General features: G+C 41.8%; 2 protein-coding genes across 3 annotated transcripts in view; both read right to left on the bottom strand.

Moving 5' to 3' along the window:
• Nucleotides 1-13,767, bottom strand: part of LOC117753734 (protein disulfide-isomerase TMX3-like) — a 30,204-nt gene extending 16,437 nt beyond the window's left edge. The window contains exons 1-10 of the mRNA XM_034572021.1: nt 13,651-13,767; nt 13,263-13,320; nt 11,566-11,605; nt 10,844-10,967; nt 10,485-10,530; nt 7,964-8,044; nt 7,414-7,513; nt 7,091-7,168; nt 6,846-6,912; nt 2,104-2,202 (exon numbers count right to left, since the gene is read on the bottom strand). Of these exons, the coding sequence (XP_034427912.1) occupies nt 2,104-2,202; nt 6,846-6,912; nt 7,091-7,168; nt 7,414-7,513; nt 7,964-8,044; nt 10,485-10,530; nt 10,844-10,967; nt 11,566-11,605; nt 13,263-13,320; nt 13,651-13,729 (772 nt within the window). The 5' untranslated portion in view covers nt 13,730-13,767. The remainder of the gene's footprint in view (nt 1-2,103; nt 2,203-6,845; nt 6,913-7,090; nt 7,169-7,413; nt 7,514-7,963; nt 8,045-10,484; nt 10,531-10,843; nt 10,968-11,565; nt 11,606-13,262; nt 13,321-13,650) is intronic.
• pxdc1b (PX domain containing 1b) lies at nt 708-25,294 on the bottom strand. Of its 2 annotated transcripts, XR_004612303.1 has the most exons (7): nt 24,448-25,294; nt 18,764-18,855; nt 18,486-18,603; nt 18,268-18,379; nt 17,036-17,770; nt 15,545-15,552; nt 708-718 (listed from the first exon to the last, which is right to left on the bottom strand). XR_004612303.1 is itself a non-coding variant. In XM_034572022.1 (5 exons), the coding sequence occupies exons 1-5, from the start codon at nt 24,701-24,703 to the stop codon at nt 17,647-17,649; spliced, it is 702 nt and encodes a 233-aa protein (XP_034427913.1). In that variant the 5' UTR covers nt 24,704-25,294; the 3' UTR covers nt 15,074-17,646. The 2 variants fall into 2 exon arrangements, 1 of the variants encoding a protein (XP_034427913.1); XM_034572022.1 differs by lacking the exon at nt 708-718 and having other exon boundaries at nt 15,074-17,770.
• Between the last annotated feature and the right edge of the window lie 1,981 nt (nt 25,295-27,275).

Here is a 27,275-nt window from a genome sequence, read left to right as displayed (position 1 = left end):
CGCTCCCCAAACACATTTATAGACATTATGTCTCACCTCAAACGATCATCTGAAGGTATTAAACCTCCTAAATTCATCCCCAGCGTATTAGATGCCATCGCCCCCTGGTTTCTCACTGTAATTAAACTGTCACTATCCTCTGCTGGTGTCCCTGATGATTAAAAAAAAAAACTGGCCTAGACACAGACTTTTATAGAGTTAGAGCAATAAAGACCTCATACGATTAGACCTGTCTGCAGCCTTTGTTACAACATCAGTACATTTCAAGACCGGCTTGGTTTATCCGTCTTAAAGTGGTTCAACTTCTACTTCTAACTGCCAATGTTTTTGTTTTGATGTGCCTCAGGGCTCAATTTTGGGACCAATTGTTTTTTTCTCTTAGCAAATAGGTTATAGGAATAAAACGACTTCCATTCTATGTTAATGACGCAGATATTTCCAAGGTAAAGTCTGAAAAGCCCCATCAGCTGTCTACCATAAAGGAAAGTCTAACTGCCATTAAAACGTGGAAGTCTGCTAATTTCCGTCGGTTAAATTCAAATAAGCGTGTGTTTCTTATCATTGGCCCGACAATGTTAAGGATATAGATTTAATTCCACACTTCCTTGATTCCAACTTTAATTTTGAGATAACTGAGAGGAACATATTGCAATCCTGCTTCTTTTATCATTTAAGGAATTCTATTCATGTTTGAGTTTCAGAAAAACCATCATACATGCTTTGATTGACATTTACATGACTATTAACTAACTCCTAACTGACACAATTTTATGGGTTTGCTTCGGAAGATGCTTTTATTGACCTTTGTCCATTACTTTATCTCCTTTATCCTCATTATCCATCTAACAACCTGCACATATTATATTTACTGAAATCTGCTCAATCATATTCATAAACCGGTTTCCTTTTCCTATCATATACTGTTTATCCAGCTGAATTTGTTGGATGACTATTTATTCATGTGTCTTGAGCAAGAGGTTGTTCATATTGTGACTAGCAGACATACCAACCATTCTCTGTCCCTGCAGAAAAGAACGTAAACAAAACTTTCATATGTTCTGCTTTCAATTTGCTGCAAATCCTTCACTATTTATCTCCACATACTTAAACATGGGTAGAAAGACTGAGTGATGGGGCTTTTACAGCATTAACGTCCCCAAGTGAATGAAATCTGATACTTGATTGAAAAGCCCGTAGAGACGAGTCTTACAGTTTTCACAAAGTCACTTTGATCGAAACTCTACCCAAGTCATTTCGACAGACCGAAGCCTCAGACTATGTCGTCTTTAAAATCAGTCAGACTCAATTAAGATGCTTTACTGACTATTTTATATTCACAACTACCCACGCTCTGCAGTGAATTTGGCATAAATGGGTTAAAACTGAATGTAAGCAGCAACAAATGTAAGCAATATCCAACCGTTGAGCATCACTGATCTCGCTGAACTGCTCATAAAGAGGTAAAATACTGTAGCCAGCATTAGAAAGACCAGCTTTCTCTGCACACTGCATCAATTTACTGCTGTTTAAGAGACAGTTTGTATTTCAGTCTCGAGCTTAAATTTCCTGTGGGAGGAAAAGTGCACGTACATCTGAGCCAGTAGAGTAACACGGTCCATCTACGGGGGAATGAAAAGTCTTTTCTATCACAGCCCCAATGCACAATTACATTTACATTTACTCATTTGATGGACGTACAATATTAAAGCTTCTCTACAGTAAAAGAGCTTGAAGTAAATACTGTGGTGATTCTGCTCAGTAAGTCAAAGTGCAGGAGATAAAGTAAAAACGTGCAACAGAGGAAGTGTTAGTTAGGAATGTAAAGTTGTTAGAGGTGTTACGAGGGGAAGTGCTCAGCGAAAAGGCCCATAAGATCAAATGTTTGGTCACAATGAGGTCGACGGGATATTTGGGACTGGGAGGGTAAATATTAGGGAATGTATTATAGAAGAAAAATGATGGGTGGAGGCTGGATGAAGCTATCACAATGAACACTATCACTGAAAAAGCCCAAGTAGGAAAAAGTAACAACCAAAAAAAAGGAAAATGCAAGTTCGGCAGAAAAGAACACATCACGGATGACAAATATGATGCATACGCCACCTGTTTCTCCAAGCTCATAGAGCGTGAAGCCATCGATCTGCAGGTACCCTTGGAAGCGCTCCTTGTTCACCCACGATGACAAACTACCGTCCTCGTACTCTGCAACACGGAGAGAAGGAATCTTTCAGGAGAAGCACAGACCAGCCAATCGAACATTCAGCACACAGCCCGTCTATATTAAAAGCAACACACAGCAGTGTATTGATGGCTGGACTGTAAAACTATCACAGCGGTTAGTACCTGTATGTTCTCTGGGGAATAAAGAGTGGGACACAAGCTGAGCAGCCACAAACAGAGGTCATCTTATTTTAACAGGGGGCTGCTTCTCGGGTAAGCAGCCGGGGAGGTTATTTATCAAGTAGCTGGTTGTCAAGAATGTTAAAAAACAAAATAAAATAATTTCCATACACAGTAGATTCTGTATTTTCTGGTACCATAATGCACCCGTCTGCAAAAAGGTGCATTATGGTTTGTAAATTACTCCCCCCACCCCGAGTACGTACATTCACTTTCAGGGTACAGTTTTGGCAGATTTTTTTGCACATTTGGAGCAAATGCATAATTCAACAGACGCATCAGGAAGAGGAAAAAAAACAAAAAACTACGTGCGTGAAATAAATAAAAAATAAAGCAAAGTAAAATAACGGATTGTTTCCTGAATGTGAACCACATGTTGTTGCTCCCCTAACATCTGGAGGCAAAATGCAAACGGGAACCGGAGTCGGTCCCCGGAGGGAGATAAACAGGGTGTGGAGAAGCTGCTTAAACAACTCTGTGCTTCTCCGGCTGAGAGAGGCTACAGGATGCTCATAATTGATGTCAAATGTAGCCGAGACCTCATTATGACATGTTAATAAGTTATCATGACCTTTCTGCTACTATTACAGTAATTACAAGAACACTGATGACTTGTACATGGTTCTTAGGCTGCAGGGACCAGGAGGAGCTGAGAGCATAATACCAAACATGACAACCTGGAACACACTTTTAAACCCCCAAGGTCGTAAGCTTATAGCAGTATTAAAATCAAAATGACCTTAATGCAATGTAATCTATTTCTCTAGGCTGCTGCTGCTGCTGTGTGAGGCAGAGCAGTGGCGTTGTTAAGGCTGCTGACTCAGTAAATCTGCTAGACATTCCAGAGCGTTCTTTCCACAGATGTTCTTGCTTTATAGACAGCGTGCAGCTGCCCCGACACGCTTCCCCCAGAAGCAAGCGAGAGAGAGCTGAAGGCCCCATACTGGGATCGTACAGCCTGATGAACCTCTGCAGCCGACTGATCCTGCTTCACCTTGAAACAAATTAGAGCTGCTCTCTTCCTGGGCGCCGGGCTCGCAAACTCCACGCAGCCCAACAGGAGCCTGTCAGCCCAGAGTTCACGCAGCAGGAGACGAGGGAGAAAGATGAGGGGCAGGAGGAGGGGGGGGAGAACAAACAGACAGTGGGCGGAGTGCTGATGATCCAGTGTCAAGAGTTTTGAGCGGGAGGGAGGAGGCAGCTCGGACACGTTTCACGGATGAAGGTTAATGGCACAGGAGACCTCAGAGACGATGAGAAACGGAGTAGAAACACACTAAAGAGACGTAGAAACGTAGGAGAGAGAGGGACGGGGGGGGCGCCATCATCAAAGTTAACTCAAACATTGCAAGTCTCCACAGATAGATCGATGTATTAAACAGAAATGGAAAGCCCAGAAAATGAGACACGATCTCCTGTCCTTTCAATTACTGCATCGAAGAAAGACGTGTTGCTATTTGCCACTGCCGATAAAAGTCGACCTGACCCGTATGAAAGGTTTATTCACGTAGCGCAACAACAAACAAGAATAATCCATCACATGTGAGCAAAACAAACACAGCCAACTGGCTAGCTGACTTATGGCCGATTGTTTGTAGGTTTTATCGGCAGCAGTGTCAGACTCAGGTTGAATGTTTGCCATAATATTCAAGTCAAGACTAACTAACACTTGTGACTAGTTCCTGTCCTTCATCCACATATCATCGCACTGACCTCGTCGTCTTTGCCGATTCAGATAACCGTGAACACGGAGTGTGCCGTCACAAAATGTCACCTCTGTGTCATCACCTTCTTAAAGTGTGATCTCATCTTGTCATCACAAACGTGGCCGGTTTATTGGCCCGTCATTTAACGGCTCCCAATTCACCGATGCAAAAATAGTTCTGCCTCACAGCTGCCTGCAACGTGTTTCCATACAAGGAGAGTCAAGGCCAAACCAGGAACCACCGAAACACAACCACCTTATGCGGTTCTCTTTTAACTACCGTGTATTAACACCCAGAAACATGTTTGAAGGCAACTCTGTTGGCGAGCGAAGCATTTGCAAGTACGATATTGTGTACTCTGACTTTCACCCTAATTATTTTCCTGTTTTCTTGCAGCACAAACACGTGGCTCAGTAGCATTCGCTGCACACACAGTGATCAAAACGATCTTGGCTCTGAAAGCACAATAACAGTGCAAACCTGTGTAGCAATATGAAACTGAGGATTTGAGAATTAAATATGTATGAGCCTGTGCTCTGTACTATATTTTAACAGCGCTCTTCAGAAGGAATGCCTGTGTTTGTGATGTGCACTAAACCAATCAAAGCTGAACAACAATATGTCAAATATCATTTTACACAAAGTGAGAGGCCGGATTTGGACAGTGGGGCTTTGATCGGTGGCAGGAATTCTTTGAAAACACAACAAGACACATCTGAACATGAGGAGCAATAAATAAATGCTGAATATATAAATATTTAGCAAAATACAAGAAATATGTAGTATTTTGAATTTGCATCTTCTCAAAATAAAAACACACACACACTGGGGTAGGTGATAAATGTTGCTTATATTCTGGGAACTGCCAGCATCAGACGCTGGTAGATAAAAACAATATGAACGTTATATGTATATGAAGTATAAAACGTCAGTGTGTCATAATACTGTGTCATTGAGCACAGATGCAAATGCGTTCAGGCGTTCAGCCAACGAACAGTCGATAAAACGTTTCCGATAGAACATCATGCAAAGGGAGTGTAATGAAAAACACCACATAAGGTGCCTAAGCTTTACTTATTTCCTAATCCAACATCCAGACAGTGGACTTTCATTGAGACCAGTCATCTGACAAACAAGGCACAGCACAGCTGGACAAGAGCCAGAGGCTGCAGACCACAGATGGTGTAAAAGGAAGTCGAACTACTTTCTCTGACGCAGAGTGGAACAATTTCTTATCCCATCATTGGAGGTAAGAGCTTAATGAGCTCCAGTCCGATTATTTTTGCCTACAATTCCACATAAGTGCTTTGCTTCTCCAATTTCTAGGGGCTTGAAAGGGAAAGGAGAAATCCACCATGTGAGGAAGGGCACAGCCGTGTCATTTCGCCGCGCTGCTCCCCTTCTCAGTCCTTGACAAGCTTAATACGCTGTCACCATGGCAATGCAAGACATTTACCACATCCTCCGTATCAGGGTCCTGGAGGACTCTGCAGAGAGTGGAGTTTTTGTCATTAAAGTCTACTGTGGCGAGCCTCGCCTGCTGCAGTTCTGGTGCAGGAAGCCCGGCTTCCGTAATGGTCAGGTGGAACAGACAGAGGTGAACTGGGAGTCGGCGGGGGAGATGCATTTTGTTCTCCCGGTTCTACAACGTGCTCCAAACCTACCCAACAGCCATTACTGGGGGCCGTTTGTGTTGGCACTGTGCCTTGATGCTCTGCACTTCCGCTTCCGCCTCCCGTCTCAGGCCCGCAGCGGCAGCAACATACAAGACATCATGGAAGAATGTGGTGAACTCACGTTGTTGCGGTGAAGAGCTTGGAATTGGACAACAGAGGAAAAGTTGCTCCTCTAAACCTCAGTTGTCAAAAGTGATTTTTTGATAATGCTTGACAGCTGCTTCAGGGACTCATTTCTTGGCCTTGTCTGGCTCTATAAACAGCTCCGGCTCTACGCTGGTTTCTCTGGACTTAACTGTGGTCTATCACGCCCACACTGGGCCAGTCCATCCACCCTGGGTTGCTATGTGAGTCCGCCCAAAGACAAAACCACCACAACATCCCTGGACTCACCGCACACACAATAGTGGGCAGAGCCCTGGGTGCTTTATGATGGGCCAGGCACACCACAACTCGGTGTGGTGAGGAAGATGAAAGACGAGCAGCGGGGATGGGAAACTGAAGTAACACAGCTCCAGTTACAAGAGAAGAGAAGAGACGGAGGAAACAGTGGATGGTATTGCACCCTGCTGGCCACAAAAAAATAACCTTTATGCCAGAATAATTGGAGAAAAACACCTAGAAAATTGCAGTACACTATTAAAAGATGTTTCAATACAAGCATCAGAAATGAATACTCCTGAAAATGCTGTGTCAGGTACGCAAATCTATGTACCGATGAGATACCAGATAAAACTGCAATTTTCTTTTCCCAGCAGTTGCTCTGTAATGCCACTGGCAAGTAGTGTTTTTAGAGCAGAGAAGAAGAAGTGATTGCTGACATTTGAGCTTAGCTGCAGAAATTTGGCAGCATCTCACACTAGAAAGCCACACAAGTAGAAGGAGGGGTCGCACATAGGGTTGCAAATTACAACACAAGTGTGACGCAATGACAGCAATCATCACTTCCATACAGGGTTTGGTCGCATACAACAGTGTATCAGCCCTTACACCACGTCCAGGTATCAGAATCGGTATTGGGAAGGGTAAGATGTTATTGGACCATCTTCGGCACAATACTCACCATCATAGGTGAAGTGGGCTCCGTCCTTAAAGACCACAACCGTAGGAAGTTCTGGCAAAGTTACTGACTGGGGGGGGGGAAAAAATAAATAACCATTTAAAACCAAGTTCCATGAATCAGTGTCACAGTTTGAATGTGTTTTCACTTGTATGATATAATTTAATTGAACAGATTACAAATGATGGCAAAAATATGCAACTCTCCACAAATAATTTCAACATCTTTTCAAAAGGAAGCAGTTTTACCTCAGGCAAGACTTCCTCTGAGGCGGAGAAGAAATAAGTAAAGACAATGAGCTCAGAGGCGACATCGTTGTACTTCTCCTGCAAGGGCAAACAGGTTGTTCAGCATTTACACAACGACTTCCAATAAATCAGTGTCGCAACAGTTGTAAAAGCCGAGTCACTGCGAGGGCGTTAGACACTCTTTTAAAATATGTTACAAGAGCAGCGCTTTTATCACTCAATCAATACACAGTTTTAAAAGTGACGGTGCTCTGAAGACGTTCGGGTGCTTAGGATGAAAGAGCCATAATGAAATATGTCTGCGTGGTGTAAACGCTGCTCACTCTGAGGGGGGAGTCCCCGCCGACGTACAGGAAGAGCACATCATGTCGTTTCATCATGTGCTCAAACATCTGCTTGCTGGGAAGTGCTCGGACGGCCGGTCTGGAGGAATTAAATCCACATAGATTAGTTTATCTTAAATTACTTTTCAAATTAAAAGTAAAGACAACACACAGGCTATACAGTAATGTCATAACTAGTGTGTGAAGTCCATTTGTGTGCTGCTGGCGCCCCCCAGTGGGGATTCCACAACCTTGCATCCCTGGACTCGGAAATCAGAGCCAAGCTTTTGATCAACCCCTCTGTCACGGATCGAGCTTGATTTCCCTCAAGGAGGAAGAAATGTGTCGGGCTCAGTTGATACAGTGGCTTAAACTGGAGCATCAGAGGTAGAAATCCACTGAGCTATGAAATAAATATGGCCGGCATCAATACAGCTCACTTGGATGTGTCTCAAAGAGCGTCTTCCTGGGAAATAGGGGAAGTTCCACTAATTTGGCAGTGTCGTGTCCTTTCTGTTTGAAGTGGTGGCTGAACTGAAGTGTGACTTACCCCGACACCCTGTTCGCAAACTCCACAATATCATCTTTTGTCCTTGGTCCCTTGTAGTTGTAGGCGAGATCGCCCTTTAACCTGAGACGGGAAGAAAACAAGAGTGAGAGGCTGATGATTTCACTGTAAAATCAATCAGTACCATTTACTTTTCTCTGCAACTATTACCAGCAGATTGATGATGGATTCATTGTTTGATTAATCGTTTAAAATCAGGCAAATACAAGCAGCTTCCTGCTTCTCAAAGACGAACATTTACTGATTTATATACAACCAAGTGGCCACTTTCCTAGTTCCTAACTCTGGGTAGGATCCTATTTCCACCAGAACAACCTGAATTATTCGTAGCTTGGCTTTAACGAGGTGCTGGACTCATTCCTTGGAGATTCTCATTTGTCAGCTGCACATTCTTGCGGTGAATTTCCAGTTCCACCACATCCCAAGGGTTCTCTACAGATGTGGTCTCATGAGCTGTGGCATTTAAACCTTGTTCAGCCGGTATTAAGAGGCCTTGGGCAAACTAAGAAAATGTTCCCCTACACCGTCACACCAACACCAGCCTGAAAAGGCATCAGGCAGGTTGGGTCTGAGGATTAATACGATCTGCATGCTGCAGCAGAAATTGAGACTTCTTCAAGTTTATTTAAGTGGCCTCTGGATTTATCATTGTAAACTGAATATCCAAAATATGACACAAAACTTGTTAGCAGAGATCGATCAATATGTCAGTTCGCCTTTCAGACATATTGGTGTTGGTGTTTCTGTTCTGACAATATGAAAACCTATTTTAAACAAATAAACAATGTTATGCTATATATAAAAATATGTTTATTTCCATAATTCAACATCTTCATTTTCGGTATCTTCCCCAAAACACCTTTATCAGTCGGCTCTACATGTTAGAGACATTTTAAACATTTGTAGATCACAAATGTAATTGAAAGATGAATCAATAATGTGAATAATCACTAGTTTCAGCCCATTAAAGACAGAACTGGTCTTTCTTGACTTGTGAGCACAGCTAAGACAAGATGTCTGTTACAAGACGTTCTGTTGAAACAGCAAATCCATAAAGAAAAGGTTGTTTTCAACTTCATCTAAATAGTTACAGCTCAAATGAATTAAAAAAAACAAAAAAAAACAGAAAAACTAACGACTTTCTCTAAATGAGATCCAGCCGAGGAAAGTGCCGCAGTCGAGCTCCTCTACAACCAGCAGAATGCATTAAGGTTTCTAAGGTTGCATCAGCCCACAGGGTTTTATGAACTCAGGGGGAAACAGAACTCTAAATCAAGTCCCCCTCTCTCACCGGGGGAGGCATCTCGCTCTCCGATGGATGTTTCATCACTTGCTTGGTTTAATGTTATGAACCCTGCCGTGATCCTGTGGCAGTTTCCCAAATGAACGTGATGAAACCAAACGGGGGGGGGAGCCCATTATGGCAGCGTGAAGACAAATGATTCTGCTTCAGATATATGGAGGAAACTCTGCATGTGTCGTGTGAAATGATCATTTCTCTCAAGTCAACATGAGCTTCGCTGCCGAGCAGCTGGCATCCACCTAAATTCATTAATTTCACAAGACGCAACGTCACTCGCACCTCAAGAAACAATTTGTAATAAGTTACAGGAGGAGTTTTAACTGAGAGAGTTCACAGTTGGAGAAAGAAATCACACAGACTTCAATTGATGATCCATGAATCACAAGATAAATTAAGGTTGAGACACGACTGTGAAAAGTCAAACCTGAGCATCGGGCGAATGTAGATTTAATTTGCTTAAGCTGATATTTGAAGAGTTTATCACGAAAGACATGCATCGATTACAGCATCTGAGAGTGACAGAGCTTATAAAATTAAAGTTCAGGAGGTGCAAACACAGAGTCACTCAGGTATGACTTCAGGAAACAGCAACAACACCTTAATCACTCCTGAATCAAGTCACTCAGGAGCATCTCAACAGGTCGAACCTCGGGGGAAACACTACAGCAGAGGGGAGACGGATCTCCATAATAACACAATACAGAGTTAAGTAAAGACACTTGAGGGGATACGAGGAGAGGGGGCAGAGTAAGAGCTGCAGTAAAACACAATACAATATAATGTGATGTATTACAAAGCCTAAATAAAAACTTACAACCTCGACAGTGACTCATAAGACAGAAGTGCTTTTATTGTGCGATTTGATGAGTAGGATGTGATGTGTATTTTAGATTTCTAGTCAATTGCTCTCCTAGGTACAGTGTCTTTGAGCTTTCTTAAAAGCACCATATATATCAAATGTTTTATCATTAGTGTTATAATTAACAACAGTTAACTTTACAGAGATAAGTTCATCAACAGAAATTATCAAAGGGGAAAAGACAAACAAATTGTGTAAAAAAATATATATATATTATTTAAACAACAGTCAAACTAATTGCCGTCTAACTTTGTTATTTTTATGAGTTGCAAAAATTCCACTTCAAACAAAGTAGACTGAGAGAAATCGTTTGTACCAAATTTTAAAAAGGTGACACTTACAGTTTTATCGTGGGGTAACCACGGACACCGAACTCCGACGCCATCCCTGCAACGTACACAAGAAATATATCATCCGGAAGGAAAAGTGACAAATGTTTCCCTCTTCAAAAGGTTTTACATTATCCTTATGATCCTTCTTAGTGTTTCTTTCTAATTGATAGGTTCTCATGTCACTGCAGAAAATATTAAGCTGGAGCGAGTAACTAGTTAGATTAGCTTAAACATTGAACTATTCCTTTAAAAGCACAGTGGAATATAACTAAGGTCAATCAATGCATGATTATTATATTTGTACCAGCACTAGGCCTTTACATACAGGACATCATAAAAAACATTAAACTGCTTTGTTGTTTACTAACCAGAGTATGCAGTGGCATCCATCTTTCCCACGTGCACCGGCGACCCAGAGGTTTTCAGCTCCATTCCCACGTCGTGCCATACTGGCTCTAGTTTTTTACAGTAACCACACCACGGTGCATAGAACTGAAACAGAGCGGGAGAAGAAAACACTCTTTAGGTCGTGTACAATGTTTTAAATCGCACAATCCTACAAAACAGCTGCAGAGTTTGCTGATGAGAACGGAAAATTACCCCTTTCATATTCCCCATTTATTCATCAGTGTTACCAGAAGGAATGTTTAAAATATATACTTGAGCTTTAAACATCTGAAGTTGTGAAGTTACTCATAAGTGGCAATATAAAGCGAAACCTGCTCAGTGCAGGATTCAATTCTGAATTCCTCTCGTAGTGGATTCAGCCATAGATTTGCAAATAAGGGCCCAGACATCACTCTGTTATAAACCCCCCCGAGCCCCCTGGCTTTGCCCGGCATGCATGACTTCTCATCCACTAATCACAAACACAGAGCGCAGTCTGCACACCCTCCGCCGCCCCCGCCTTCCTACATCCCAGCCCGACTGCTGCCATTTCCGCAAGGGATGATCTGGACAGTGGTGCACTGGGCATGAAGTAAAGCACAGCTGAATAGACCCAGACGGGATTTTTTTTCCCCATGTTTGTGAGTTTGAGGGGTGTGTGTGTGTGTGTGTGTGTGTGTGTGTGTGTGTGTCCCCGACTTACATCGACCAGCCAGATGTCGTTCACTCTAGTCTCTTTAAATCTGTTCAAAAGAAAAAAAAGAAAATAGGATTAAATGACAGTTTTGATCTTTTACTAGACAAAGTTAATCGTGTGATTTATACAGATGCCTGCTACTTCAAAAAATAATTATGTCGCAATTACTGTTTCCGCTTTGTGCCTGTAAAGCACGATTATCGCTTATTCTGCTCGTTATTGAATCAATTAATTGTTTTGTCAATAAAATGTCAGAAATTCCATTTGTCCTGAGGCCATGGTGACAATGTTTTTGGACGGATAACAAAAATAACTTAATAATAAAGTTTTCCCCAAAGAATTCAACTACATAAAAAAAAAAAAATTGTACTCTAAAAGAAGAGTTTAGATTCTCAGACTTTTTATTCCAAAAGCTCAGAGAAACTTCTTCTAGTGTCAAACTGGACTTGGATCATTCTGCATGCGTAAGGTTTAGGAACTTAAAGGACTAAAATGATTAAAAATAGCTTCAGCTCATTAGTGATTAGTGGATACAAATCAGAAGTTCCCACCAACACAAACATACACAAGAGACGTAACCTTCAGAGACTTCCCACCACAGATATCTAATTAAAGGCCACAGTGCTTTAGGAAACCTGAGCTGAAATCCAAACTACCCTCTCCTTTTTACAGTAGTACATTTACTCAAATACTGCAGTACAAGTGAGAAAATGTACACGTTTGGCCTCTTTGTGCTGCTAGGACATTAAAGTTCTGTCAGGCACAATATACATTTCACTGCACTAAATTAATCTCAAAGCAACAGAAATAAAAATGTAAAATGCCTCCATACCGCCATTGAATATATCATTTAATGTCGGGGCTGTAGTTTGTTACGTTTGATGAAGTGGTCACCACTTACTTCAGTTGTATTGGATTTTGCTGCAACACCGTTTACCCCTGAAACTCCAAAAGTGTTTTGTGGACTCAAACACTTCACCCACCTCTCCATTATAGTGGTGAGGAGATAATGAGTGAATTTTGATTTCTGTGGTGAACTGTCCCTTTAACAAAGTGCCACATCCTCTGTTCTTAACCCTCAACAAGAGCGAGAAAAAACTACCAACGAAAACGACTAACAGGGGAATAAAACAATGTAGGGCGGACCGAAATGCAGCAGATGCCACGTGTAACTGAACACATCGACAAAATAAAAGTATTTACAGTTGATTGATTGATTGGAAGAAGCAGTTTGTAGCATAACGGAAAAGTATGACGATGTTTAAAGTGTTTGTACAGAAGTAAATGTCTGATAGAGATGAAGGGAGCAGCAAAGACAAATGAATTGAGGAGGTATTGTCAGTAATGGTGGAGTATGCAGACATGTTAGTGTTGTAATCATAGTCCAGGATCAGCTGCCACCATGATGATGATCCACCATGATGGATCAGGAAGGTTCATGTCTCAACCTTCATCTCTTCTGATAAATAAAGGGACATATTCTTTATAGAATATAAGTTGCTTCTTGGTCCTTTGCTTCCAAAGTGCCACGATATCACATCATGTCATTCCATCACATGGTATTTTTCATTTATAAAAACACACATGTGGCTCTTTCCTGTAGTAAAACAACTGGATTTAAATCATCTTCATCTTCATCATCATCATTCTGCTGGAAGCTTAAATAAATATGGTGCAGATACATTGAAGAATACGTCACTTACGTATCATCCAGATCCTCCACGAACGCCAGCACCGCCGAGCAGAGCAGGGCCGCAGCGACTGTGACGTGAAGAAGAACAGACACGGAAACAGGAAGAGGGAGAAAAAACACTCTGAGCTCCGGGATGTGAACAGGACATTTTGATTTATTTTGGGTTTCCCTCCCCCGGAGCCTGACGCCTCATGACCGGGGAGCATCACCGGCTAAACGCTGCGAGGTCCCCGGCTAACTGCCGGAGCCTGAGCCCGCTGCTCCCTCCACCTCCCTCCCCCCCCCCGGACACTTTCTACCAGCAGCAGCCTTTAATGGACGTTTCAACACAAGCGAACAACAACAACCGGCGGGGCTCGGAGGTAAAGATGGAGGGGAGAAGAGGAAAGTGAACGTACCTCCACACGCCAGAGAAAGTCTCCCCGCTGCCATCGCTCCGTCTGCAAACACACAGCAGGAAGTGCTGTGGCTGCGCATGCGCAAAGGGGGGGGGGGGGGGGTCACGCAGCCTCCAGCGCCCAAACCGCAGCTGCACGAGTTTTTATTTCATTTTTTTTTTAATTCATAGGAGAAATTAGGTTTATTCCTTTAAAATACACGCAGCAAAGTGAATTCACGTCGCGTGGGGATGGATGGGGATTAATACTAGATTTATTTTGTTTATGTAGTTTATTTTATTTTTATTTGTTTAGTGATGTAAAGTGGGGGAAATATGAATATGTATATTTGTTTGTTTCATCCATTTAATTGGTAAATGAGAAGAACTGTTACTGAATCTTTTCAATGCAAAACAAGCACCTGTTTGTAGTACTTTCACTTTTTTTTACTGTAAATACTTCTATCATACTACAACAACTGCTATTTACTACATTACATTACTTCCCATGAAGTATTTTGGGTTAAGTATTTTTGGACTCTCATCCTATACCCTCATCCTATATCTTATGACAGCATACTATGTTGTACTGTGTACTATGTTTTGAGTACTAAATATGCTGAGTACTTAAATGTTCTGTCTATTTATATGTTTAAACCGGAGCTCAGAGAGAAACAGCATTTCTTGTCCTGCACATATGGCAGAATTGACAAGTTAACTTTGATAATTTAATAAAATAAGTGTTTGTTTTTTTATTTGTTTTGTTTACTGATTAAATGTGTGAATATGTGTCATTAACCTCACCACAGCCTGTATCTGTAACATATATGGTTACTGAGTTTTGAGGGGCATCATTTTTTTAGATACATAAAAATAACTGTATACTTATAATTTTTCAACATAATATTTCCCAAAATAAACATATTCATAAATATTTTTTCAGTATTTAAACCTTTTCTAGAATATTTATATATATACTTTGTATCAACATTGCTCTGGAGCCACATAGATTACCACATAAATAAGTAGTAATTGTGATTTTTTAATTTCTAATCATATTTATTTGTCAAACAATAAGCTGTATTTAACTGACTGAAATAATATAGAGATACTAACGGTGGCTACACATACTCACCACAAGGGGGCACTCTACGATCAATGAATTTAACCTACAGGCCAAACCCTCCACTGCTTGTTGACAAATTGAAAAGTTTAACCTTCAGAAGTAACAGGGACAATACTTGTACGCTAGTGTATGGTGCATATTCTTGAATCACTCGATGTATAAAACGACTGCAAAATATTACAAATTTTGCAAAGAGGCTGTTGTACTTCTCGTTTAGTAGTTTAATCTGTATCACTGTACTTTAAATGATATATTTTCTATTTGAAAAGTCAATCTTCAACTTAACTCTACAATCACTGGACAAATAAAAGTTTCATAATTTCACAATTTATTTAAAACATATTCATTTGTTCCGAGAAGCTTTGAGAATAATAATCTGTATCTAATAGTCTTAATACAAAATTTAAGTTACTAAACAAGTGGCTACTTCATCTTATAATAAACATTATCTTCAATCAGTCTTTTTGAAACATTGACAAATCAGAACATCTCTCGTCAAACATTAAAACATAAGACACATAGAACGGTGGCTTCACAGAGTGTGGCTGGAGTTTAGAAAATAAATGTTTTAAAAATATTCATTAAAACTGCTGAGACTGGAGCATCCTGGTACTCGTTCCTGTCAGCTGAGTACCATTTTATCATAACTTCATGGAAACTGTGAAAGAATATTTATATTACACTGACTGCAGAGGGAGGAGTGTTATTATTCTCTGATCTTTATAGGAAACATCAGCAGAGAAACCGTGACCTTGGTATGAAAATCTAAACAAATACAGTTTCTTGTTACTGAATCATCTTAATCAATACTTTGTGTAAGATGAAACCTTTATTTTTTTTAAAGAATATCTATCCATTCAAGAAGTTGTTCTTGGAGAAAAGACGGAACAAAAAAAAAAGAGCATGGAATAGTTTCACACCCTGAGAAAGAGCTGGACTTTCTCACGGGGCGAGTCGTGATCATGACTGTGTTACAAAATAGACTCACGCCGAGGACCGTCCTGTGTGTCCTGCGTGCCAAGACTGTGAGGGTTGAATGCCTTTGTGTTTAGAAGGGTGGAAAACTGGACTCAAGCTGTGAGCCTGTATTGTACGGCCACAATGACTTCTGCACCGACAACACAATGAATGTCGATGGGCTTCCATACACTTTACACTCCACAAAAAATGTAATTTGTACATTTCAGCTGCATTCAAATCCCCTGTGATGCTCCGCCGGGCTCCACAGTTTCAGTTACACAAGTGAAGACACTCCTATAGAAAGTACAGCAAGGTTGTTTGTCTTTAGAAAAAGGGAGGACTTGTTCCCCGCTCGCAGAACGAGCTGCAGACTCCCACAGTCAGATGTCTGCTGGAGCCCACTCACGTCATCTTGCAGAGCGGGTCACATACGACCTCAACTGACCCAGAAAACAAAGCGCTCTTTGCCCCATTTCACCAGACGGCAAGAGATGATTCAGTTGTCCACCTAAAGGCAACACACATCCTCCGATACATGAAAATATTGGACTATAAACAACAAAATAAGCGACGTTACATGCGACACTGTGAACACATATCTATATTTTATTATTCTGAGAAAACGTCTCTAAAAACTCTCGGCAACGTAAAAAAAAAAAAGGCAGAATTAAGTTCTCACTTTGGAAAGAGTGTGTTGTAAGAAAATAATAATGGCACTTAATATTTATTTCATGTTCTTTAACTTGACAGTAACCAAAGAACCGAGTGAAACAGAGGCAAGCAAATACAGCTATGAAAAAACTATTATTTATTATTATTATTATCATTATGTCCTCGTCGTCCCTTGAGGGGCAGAAGAAGATCTGCTTCCATCGGGGTCTGTCCTGGGCTTCCTGTTGGGCCTTCTCCCGATGTCAGACCCATCTCGTTCAGCTCGGCCGTCATGCTGGTGTCCATCTTAGGGCGATGTCTGAACTCTAGCACCACACTCTGGCTTTTGGCACAACTAAGCCCTTGTTCCCATCATCAGTTATTGCGTCCTCTTACCAAATGTACTTGAAGAATCCTGAAAAATCTATAGTTCAAGCTATACATTTCATTTTTGCAGATTTAAGTCCTTAAAATTAGTTTTATCTTATATCTAGATGGCTAAATTGCCATAAATTCTATCTATTGTGCTTAGAGGTAGCTATTTTTTGCCTTGTTTCACCTGGATCTAGGGAAACTCTCATGTCAAACAATCTACTGCATATTACGGCAACAAAAGAAAAGGAGTTTTAAGCTGGTACATAAAAAAAAACGTCCTAAATGCTGGTGGAACCATAAACAAAGATGATACACAGAGCTTCATGACAGCTTCCTGTCTTCCCCCAGCAAATCAAACGGCAGAGTGGTAACACTGTGCAAAGCAGTTTGAAGGAGAGGAGGCAGATGCTTTGCAGATCTCCTCCCAAATACTATATCCGAATATGGAAGATGTAGAAAAAGGAGGAGAGCTGGTAAATTCAGAAAAGTAACAGTCGATGGTCCGATAAGGTCAATTTGATGTGGAGTTCTCGCCCTCGTGGTCACTAGTGTATAAAAATTCAGTTCTCTTAAAGTGGTCATGGGACCTGAGGACATCAACTTTGGCCTCCACAGGTTCCATCACATGATGAACACCTTCCATAGTCTCAAGATTTGTATTTCCATCTCATTTTGATCTGGTTTAACACTCAGGTAAGGCTGTGGACGAGGCACACTGGTGACATCACATTATCTCAATGTCTCGGTGCATGTTGGGCACCTGCCCGACTCCGAAATGGGCGATAAATCTTGAAGCAGCATTAACTGGAGCAGCTATGTGCGGCACTGCATAGCTTGGATCCATTTAAGAGTATGAATTCCTCAAAGTCAACATCAACCGTCCATTGTCTGTTGTCTGTAAAATCCTCATTCCAGGATGTCAGTCTCGAATGGGACCAGATGATAGTAGGAGAGGTTGGTGACATACGCTTCTGATTCCTCATCACACAGGTCTGATTCCATTGGCAAAAACTCTGTTCCGTCCTCGTACCTGGCAACACAACGACAGACACATTACTCCAAGGACAGCATGGAGTCTGACCTAGGAATCAGAAGAGTTCGATCCCTTTGAGCTAAAACCCTGTGGTAACTCTGCACGGCCTCTGTTTTTTTAAACGGATTTAAACCATTTAATCTTTTTAAGAGTGATGCAAAATGTTGTTTTGTGACAATCACCAGGAGGAATGTGTTCCTCATTTATTTCCTACACACACCCAGGGAAGGAAATGGTGCACAGACACACTTCCTGTGCTGCATTAAGGGGAGGGGGTGGATGGTCCTGGGGTTGTTTCACATTCAAGGGCTTCTTCACTCAACAAAGCACTTACTGTACACTCAGGAGCAAACAAGGAAATCCTTACACATGCGGAAGACAAGCAAGGAATTTATGTTATGCTGCAAATAGTTTAACCCCCCCGGGTGTGTGGCTCATGTCATGATTTGTTTTTTTATGAATATCAAGTGTTAGGGAGTGATCTTAATACGTACGTATGCTCCACAGAGTCGGTGGACGAAGGCCTCTCCTTCTCCTCGGGGATACTGTGATCAAATACGATGGTTTCCGTGTTGGCCAGACAGAATCCATTCGACCGCATGATTTCTGAAAGTGCAGCATTACATCACCCGTTAAGTCGTTATGACATTAAGGCGACATCATGTCATGATGATCTCTAACGTCTCCCAGCTCTCGGATACGAGACGCGTACCTGATATCTTGATCGGACTCTGAAAGCACGGCTGGATTCTGTGGACTTTGTCATTCCTCAGCACTTGGTCAAGTGGTGACCGCTCGAAGAACGTCAACATCACCTCTGACCTGGAATACTGCGGAGAGGGGATTTGTTTTTTAGTCATTTAGTCCACGTGGAGGAAAGTTTCCCAACATCGGCCTCTTGGCCCCCAGCAGACAGCAATCGTTAGTGCACACAAGCTGATAAAGTACAGATATAATTGTTATTTGAAGGGTAACAGTTGAATGACCCACCTTGCATGGCATGTTGATGGCGTTCTTCAGTAATCCTTCCACCTCATTCAGCTTCTCTTCGATGTCATTTGCGTCCTTGATCTTTACCAGCCCTGAAACAAACCAAAAAACACAGTACAGTGTTTTCTTTGGACAAGTGTCAAATTATGTTCCACACCCTAGCAATTAATGTCATATTTGTGAAGCTTATAATATTCAGGTTGTGATGTTATCGTGTCACACGTGTAATGGTAAGAAAATATTTTGGACTACGAAACCCTGAAATGTGTTTATTTTTATGATATGACCTCCGTCCACCCCAGACGCAGAGCAACACTGAAATCCAATATGAAAGTTTGATAAAGAAAGGGCAGCTGCTCTGACCTTTACTGCCATCAGACTATTATCCGTCCATAGGTCAGGACACATAAGGACAGACAGGTTTGTGAATGCAGGAGAAAACGTGGTAGTGTGTTTTATCCAGTAACCTTTTATTAACAATGCACCCTGATATTTACCCCAAGTACAGGGAGGTAAAATAGACGTATCATTGTCTGCTGGACAAGAACACAGAGTTCGGAGTTAAGTGATACTGTCAATCTGCAGAGGAAAGTAATAACAGGGTCTGTGCTCACAACATGTTAATCCAGCATCAAGCTAGGAATGTAATGAGGAGGTGGTGGAAGTGAAGAATCTGTACTTTCAGTGGAAGGCAGCCGGCAGAGCATCAGTTACACTGACAAAGGGATGTGGTGAGGAGGAATAATAACGATGACGACTGACGCAGCACTGACGAGGATCTGCCTAGTGTACGAAACGCAGTCACACACTGTTGCACGGAAGCACTGAGTAAGAGCCGAAAGCAGCAGCAGCAGTATGCACAGTCACAAGCTCATCCATTAATAATGGCCCACGCTGATGACATCATACTCGGGGTGGGGGGGATGTGAGGAGTGATCGGGCAGTTACATCATCACTGGGAACCCAGTGACACTCCCACCTCGTCTGAACCTCAAACTTCCTCTGGATCATCTTCACGATGAAAATAAGACTGAAAACACTACAGATCATAAGCTTGGGTCAAAACTACCGTGTGACCATTAAACAAACTGGAGCTGATAACAATCAATTTTATTCGTAATAATATTATCCAGACTCTAATTGTGTAAGTAAATACCACTGTAGAGGAATCAAATTAAATCAGAAAAGAGTTTTGAAAGTGCACAGAAATGATTACGTTTGCATTTAAAATGTGTCTGTGTAAAAGTAGCTTGTATTACTTCTGTTTACTTGGTTGCATGTCTGAAAAATGACAAAATATACCAACAAGCAAAGGGGAAGTACGAGTCGTTATTTTTGCAATAGCTCGGCGCAGGTTGCACAAGATTTAATCGCATTAACCACAGTAGATATGGTTTGTGCTGTCACAGTTTCTCAACGCACACATTTCCAATTAGAGGCTACATACTCAACACGTAGGCGTTGCCATCACACATACGCAAAATGTTTTAATCAGCTGAAAGGTTTTTTTATATTCAAGCCATCGTGGAGGAAAGATGCTGAGAGCCTGGAATAGAAGAGATGTGAGATTTACACAAGTTCACTAATTAGTTGTGGAAATAGCCCGGAACTCATCTGTGTGTGCACTGGTGACTTTGTGTGACTTTGGGTGGAGTCGGTGCTGCAGTGGTTTGACAGTGACACTCCAACTTCACCTATGTGGCACATAGTGAATCACCAAAATACAAACAGACACTGACACAGGCGAGGACGTTCAAAAACACTGCACCTTAGAATATTCTCCCTGAGCCATTGCCCATCAAAGTCATCTGTGTGTTTCTCAAATTGGTTGTGTTTGTTATAATGACAAGGTGGTTCTCTGGAAAACGTCTGTATAGAAACTGACATTAAAAACTAACCATGTTTTTCTCCCCAGCCTCTACTTCCTCCAATGTCTGGTTTGGTTTCACAGAGAATTATCCTCCAGAAACTACGACTTATCTGGAATCTTTGTTATTTCCTAATAGCCGTCACTCTCGGTTATCGGTTAAATTGTCTGAACCTAATGCAACAAGCCGGTTAAACCTAACACAGACAATAATTAAACAGATGCCAGATGAAATTTGTAGGGTTTTTTTTGTAATCCCACACTAAAATTACAAAGTTCTCCGTCAGCGTGCCATGATGACAAGCCCCTCTATTTACTGTATTAACTGAATAACACAGTACACGTGGCTTCACATTCACAACACGGTGTCCAGCTCATCCTCCAACACATCAGATGTTGTAAAAAGCAGCTATTTCACATGTAACGTCTGATGAGCACATGTGGGCAGCACAACGGTTCATCATCTCACCACTAACTCACCGCAGGTTAGTCACTGGATTATTTCTGGGAGCCTCAGTTAACAAGCAGAGGACAGGAAACCTCAAGTACCAGCATCGTCAGTGTGTACGAAGTCGATATCCACCTACTGCACTTTATTTATCTATCAGTGCAATATATTTCCTTTATGACGTTTTTTTAATTACATGACCAATATACCAAAACATAAATATATATATTTGTTTGCAGAATTCAGCCCAAAAAAACGACTGGCCTGGGAAGAACCCATAATAAGTTTTATGAAAATTAAATCATTTGGTTTATTAGACTAATTCTATTATGAGAACAATAAAATCATGTGTAAACTCACCTTGAGTTTAAAGCAATCATTTAACATTTTATACTGTATTTACTCTTTTGTCAAAAGTAGATTGATAACACTCTTATATGTGTAGATACTTATATGCTAAAGAAATGAGCAGGATTAGAATCAACATGTTTTAATGCTTCTCCTTTAACAGACGTCTAAATTATCAATATGATGATGAATAACGACTGTAACCTTTCAAGAGTGAACTGTTCAGAATTTCTAATAAATGCAGCAGTGAATAATAAGGTGAGTGATTTCAGACACAGTATCTACAATCCTCCACAATAACCAGCTCACATTGAATGTGAGCAGCCTCTTCCAGTCTGTGTTCACTCTGAGGTCACATGGACGGTAAGTGTTACGAGGCCTTCGCAGACCAGAGCGACTAAATATGGGAAGTTCTGTCAGCCCCCCCGCCCCCCTCAGCATGACGTAAGTCTGAAGCTCTGCACGCCGTCCCTGTTGCCCGGGTGCAGCGGAGTCACAGGAAAACATGAGCCGGAGACCGGAGCAGAGTGGACTGAGAGAGGCCGGAGCTACGATTCGTCTCAGGACTTTCAATCTGAGCGGCAATTAGAAGGGATGCAAATGAAATATTGAGCAGAGGTAGGAGTTAAGGAAATGCCTTTAGGGGAATGTTATTAACCTTGTTTCAATCAATGAAACTGTCAAACCGGCTGGAGTCACTAAAGTAACACTGACGTCTGCCTCAGCACCGATATCACAGCTCCATCTATATTTCAGCTGTAACAAGGACATGACGAGCGAGAGACACAGTCAAGACAGAAGTGAAGTGAATCACGAGATCTGATATCTCTTCCCAAAATGCACTGCACACTGTACTGGCAGCGACGAGGCAGCGAGCTGTCAACAGACCTGTCAAGTGTCTGGACAGGAAGCAAAGCTTTCCAGTCACCACTGAAGAGATGTTTCCAAAACATGCATATAGGCTCAGTGCGTTGAGACGAGAAGGGGAAGTGCCAAAGAGACAGAGTGGGGAGATCATGCACATAGAGGAAGCTCAGCCAAAGCTACTGGCAAACTGAGGGAACCACAGAGCCAGATCCAAACTGTCAGGGCCAAAGGTTCAACCTATGGCAAGATACAAAGCTCTGCTTCAAACTCTGCTGAAGAGTCCAACTAGATACCACAGCAACTTTTAATCAGACGGTCAATTTGTTTAATTTCAGTCATGGACAATAGGGTACAATTTTCTCAAAATAAAATAATCAGGCATCTTAACCTAAAATAAAACTAAATAAATTCTTCAGTTTCAGATCTAAAAAGGAAAAAAGGAGATACATATTCATTGGTTAGTGAAACGTAGCGCTGCAATCTTAAATGTTCACGTTTCAAATCGGACTCTGGGGCAAAACCAAACACTGTCACCTCACAGCTGGGTTTACAGTATATATCAGAGCCCTGGTCCTGTCTATGAGAAGTATGTTAAATATGTTTGTGTCCCTCACACACTGAGCACCTGCGTTAGTCATCATGAATGTTCCTGCTGTGGCATTCGATCAATGCACGGGCCCCAGAGCCCAAACAGCCCAGTAACCTCCACTGCTCCTGAACACAATGATGCAGAGAGAGAATTTCCACACGGAAATCAGAGTTGGTCGTTTTTTTTATTTCCCCATGAAAGAGTTGACCTATAAAAGTCGGATGTTACAGATCCCTCAGACTCGAAGGTCCTAAATATTGACACGGTTTAGAAACATGCTGTCAGCAGGTTGGTCATGTGATCTGTCTCCTAATGTAACAACCCAACGTGGACTTTGTTAATTATTAAACTGTCCAAACAAAAGCAAATAAATCCAGGCTCTGAAGCTGTTTTAGCCCTAAAACCACATTGATTGGATCAGCCCTAAAATCCTGTTGACTGTGTTTTCCTTCCTTCCTTCAGCCTCAGTAATCACCATCAGTCCAATCATTTTAATACTTGGAATTCTAATTATGATGTGGTTGCACTAATTGCATCCATAGCTACAGTAGAAGAGAAGAAATGCCCTCAGTTGGGCATTTAGAGATTTTTTTTTTTTTAGTTTTACTCCACACAGCTGTTGTGATCACAGGGTCTGACTGTGATCCACAAAAATGTGAAGTGGAGAAAAAAAAACACAACAGCATCTGTTGTTGTTCTATCTGAGGAAAGATGTAAACAGGAATGTAATTGCAGGGGTTTTCCTGTGTGGGCAGAGATAAAGATTTCCTCTGCAGAAGCCACGACTGTTTCTGACAGAAGTGCAACCATAACGCTCCAGTGAGTCCAAACAAATGGGGGATTTAAATAACTGAGTCGCATTTTGTTTAGAGATGTTCTGATGCTATTCTTTTCGAGTATTGATCCGATATCAGCGCTGACCATCACTGACATTTTAGCTCAGGTTACAACTAGACCGGAAATCTCTTCTCAGCACAACTGCTGTTTTGGAGCAGCTGAGAAAATTGCAGTTTTATCTGGGTGAAACTAGAATACTTCAAAGACGTGGTTTTAGATTAGTACATAGATTTGCGTACTAGTCGATGCCTGACAACATTTTTCTGAGGTTTTTGTCGCATTTCCGATGTTGGTATCAGAACATCTCCAGCATTTATGTTGCAACAAAGTAAACAATGATTGTAGCGATGAGCTGAAACAGTCGATTGACAGAAACCTAATCACCAGTAATTTTGTTCATGTTAATTTCATACCACGTAAAACTACAACTATGCCAATGGAGCAAATGACGTCTTTACAAGTAAAATTTTAATGGCGGGGCTTCCCGACACTTGGATGACATAGATAATCAGTGAATTTTCATTTTTGGGTGAACTATCCCTTTAGCATGTTATTGTAACTAAGTTGCCATCATGGAGAAAACATTTGAAAGTTGAAGGGGGGCCAGCAGGGCCCCCCCCCCCCCCAGTACCTCCTGGCCCCCCTAAGTTGTAGCTGCGCCCCTGGTGATAATTTAAAATGGCTATTTTGTGAGTGTGTTTGTGAGTTTGATGCTTTGTCTTCATTACCTTCTATGAGAGGACAGTTGGACAGGTCCCTCGTGTCCTCGGGGAAGGACTCCAGCAGTCTCTTGAAGAGCCGGCCCAGGTCGGAGTAACTGCGGTGCAAGTATAAAATGTTCCGGTCCGACCACTCGGTCCGGATCTCGAAGAACTCCTCTTCCTCGCCCCGCTGGCTGATGATGAGTCTGCGGATCCCGTTGACCCAGCAGTCCCGGACGAACATGTTGACCAGCGACGTGCCTTCGAACACGGCCGATGCCATTCCTCCGGGGCGGCCCGGTCAGTCCAGCGGCATGGGGACGGCCCGGGGGGGGGGGAGGACGGTCCCGGGGAAGTGGAGACAGGACCCGGGAGAGGAAGGAATCCAGAGGAAAGTGGAGTGAAAGACGAGAGAAGTTTTGTCGGAGTCCGCTCCCTGCAGAGTCCGGAGGATCACTGCGGCTGCTCAGGTCATCACAGGCGTCATCTCAACGTGGCATCATGTAGAGAAAAAAACACTTCACACTCACAGATAACGCCCCTGAAAACAAAATATCGATCTGTGTAACACTTTGTTTCTCTGTCTGCTTCCAGGACATTTAGAGGGAAAAGGGTCCGTGTGAGAAAGTGCTGCTTCTCAAACCCTCAGCACGTCACTCCTCACTGGCTGGATGTTGCTGCTCCTTCCAGCCTCAGCTTCCTCCTCCCTTCCTCCCTCCCTCCCTCCTTCCTCCCTCTTTGACAACAGGGTGTTATTATGCAAAAGGCTGCAAAAACAAAACCCATTTGATTTATCTTCAGGGGGAGAAAAGGTTGATAAGTTTTACTTCCAGCTGTTTCCCAGTCTTAAGAAAAATGATGCTGACAATTGGGATTTATTTGCCACATGAATAATAAATCATGTTTTTGTATGATGATTACTAAATTTTAATTTGATTCTCCTAAACTTCCACCTCAGGAAAAAAGATAGATAGATAGATAGATAGATAGATAGAGTAAAGTAGGGTGGGTAGGAAGAGTATAAATATAAGATCAAAACTATATAAAATATGGAATATTAATAAGGTGGAAGAGGCTTCATAAATCCAAATGATCCTGATCAGGAGTTATTCTGCTCGTTGGATTTTCTGAGTTTTCTTACAGACTTTAATTTGACCAATAAGACACAAGTCAGATATTGTGTCGAGTTTTCTTCTGGATCTTATTTTTATCCCAATAATCTCTTGATTTGAGATTAGAAGATACAGAAATAGAAACATTTTAAGACCTTGATTGATGAGAAGACGGAGACAATTCGAAGGCTGTTTCTCAGGAGCTAAATTTAAGATATGAGAAAATAGTCTAAATGTCATATTGATCTTACATTGAGCTCAGTTATGATTGGGAGAAAAAGGGGGGCAACACAAAGAAGATATCTTTTGGGGAATTTTCCATTCCTTTGCATTTCTACAGCCACGTCTCAAAACCAGTGAGCCACATTTAATCTTGAAATGAGATGTTTGGAAATAACCACAGGACAAAATTCTGAGAAGAGGCCGCTGAACGTCCCAACGACTGAAATCCATTAAAATCAATTTGCCCTGTGCAGGATTTGTGGTTTCTCTACTCGTATATCTCTCGTTTTCACTATTTCAGTCAAACGTGAACCACTGTGACTGGAAAAAGGAGCCGGTTTGCTGTGTGTTGCTCCGTCGAGCAGCTCACTAATGTTTCCCTGAGTGGAGAGAGCAGCGTACGAGAGCTTTACAGGAAGTCGTGGCCAAGTCAAGTAATGACGATTCAGCTGTGGGATGATTAACTACTGCTCTGTGGGAAAGGGACTCTCTGCAGACTGTTCTGGTAAAAGCAATTCATATCAATACAGGGAAGGAGATATCATGTTACTGTACACACACACACACACACACACATATCCATGCATGTAGCCTACATGTGCTATGCAGTGATCGAGCTCTGACGGCCATGTTGCATTTTACGAGACGCAGCAGATGGTCGATTTAAAACTCGGCCTTCGTGCCTCTTTTTCGTTCCTGCAATTGTGCCTTAGCGAGCGTTTCGGTCTCGCTTTGGCAAAAGCAAGTGCTCCGACCGAGGGAATGCAGCCAGTCAGGAAAAAAACAAAGTTTCAATTTACCACATGAACCAGTCCAAGGAGATGTCCTCTGATGTTTGACAGTTTTATATTCGGCTGTGTCGTGGCTCCTTGTTGCCAAGAGCTGCAGAGAAGATGCTGCTGTTCGGTTCCAGAGCTCCACGTTGTCAACCACAGATAAAGCTTCACTACAGTCTATGGGCTGAATGCTCCTCTTCTTATGGTGTAATAGAAAAACTAAATCTTACTTTAATAGCATGAAACAAAATATACGTTTCAAAAACAGACTTTCACTGTAGTTTTGTTGTAGCTAAATTAATTCATTTCTGCATTCAGCTTTGTGTTACTTGACTCCCCCTTGTACTTAATGGCAGTGCTATTAAATATCCTATTAATATTACAACTGCTATGGAGCAATGCAAAATTACAGGATCACTTATCCCTGTGGTTGTTTACAGCAGGAATGGAATCAAATTACAAATGAGCTCCTTCAGATACAGACCGTTAATACGCAGCCTGTCATCACAGCAGCAGCAGAAATGACACAGTGGAGAGTAAATGACGGGGATGCACGGTCGTGTCAACGCTGAATGTTGTCCTGTCACGTTGTGGTCCAGGTGTGAGATGCTGAGTCACATGAACCTTCTCCAGCTGAGTCGCCCTGGAAAAAAAGGATCAGCTTGTCTTTACTCGCTTAAAAAAAACCCAGACAATAGTAGACGGAGAGTGTGGTACAAGTTTGGAGTTAATGTATAACTCCAAA

The sequence above is a fragment of the Hippoglossus hippoglossus genome, chromosome 20, assembly GCF_009819705.1.
Source record: "Hippoglossus hippoglossus isolate fHipHip1 chromosome 20, fHipHip1.pri, whole genome shotgun sequence".
NCBI lineage: Eukaryota > Metazoa > Chordata > Actinopteri > Pleuronectiformes > Pleuronectidae > Hippoglossus > Hippoglossus hippoglossus.
This window is presented reverse-complemented; position numbering and strand designations above follow the sequence as displayed.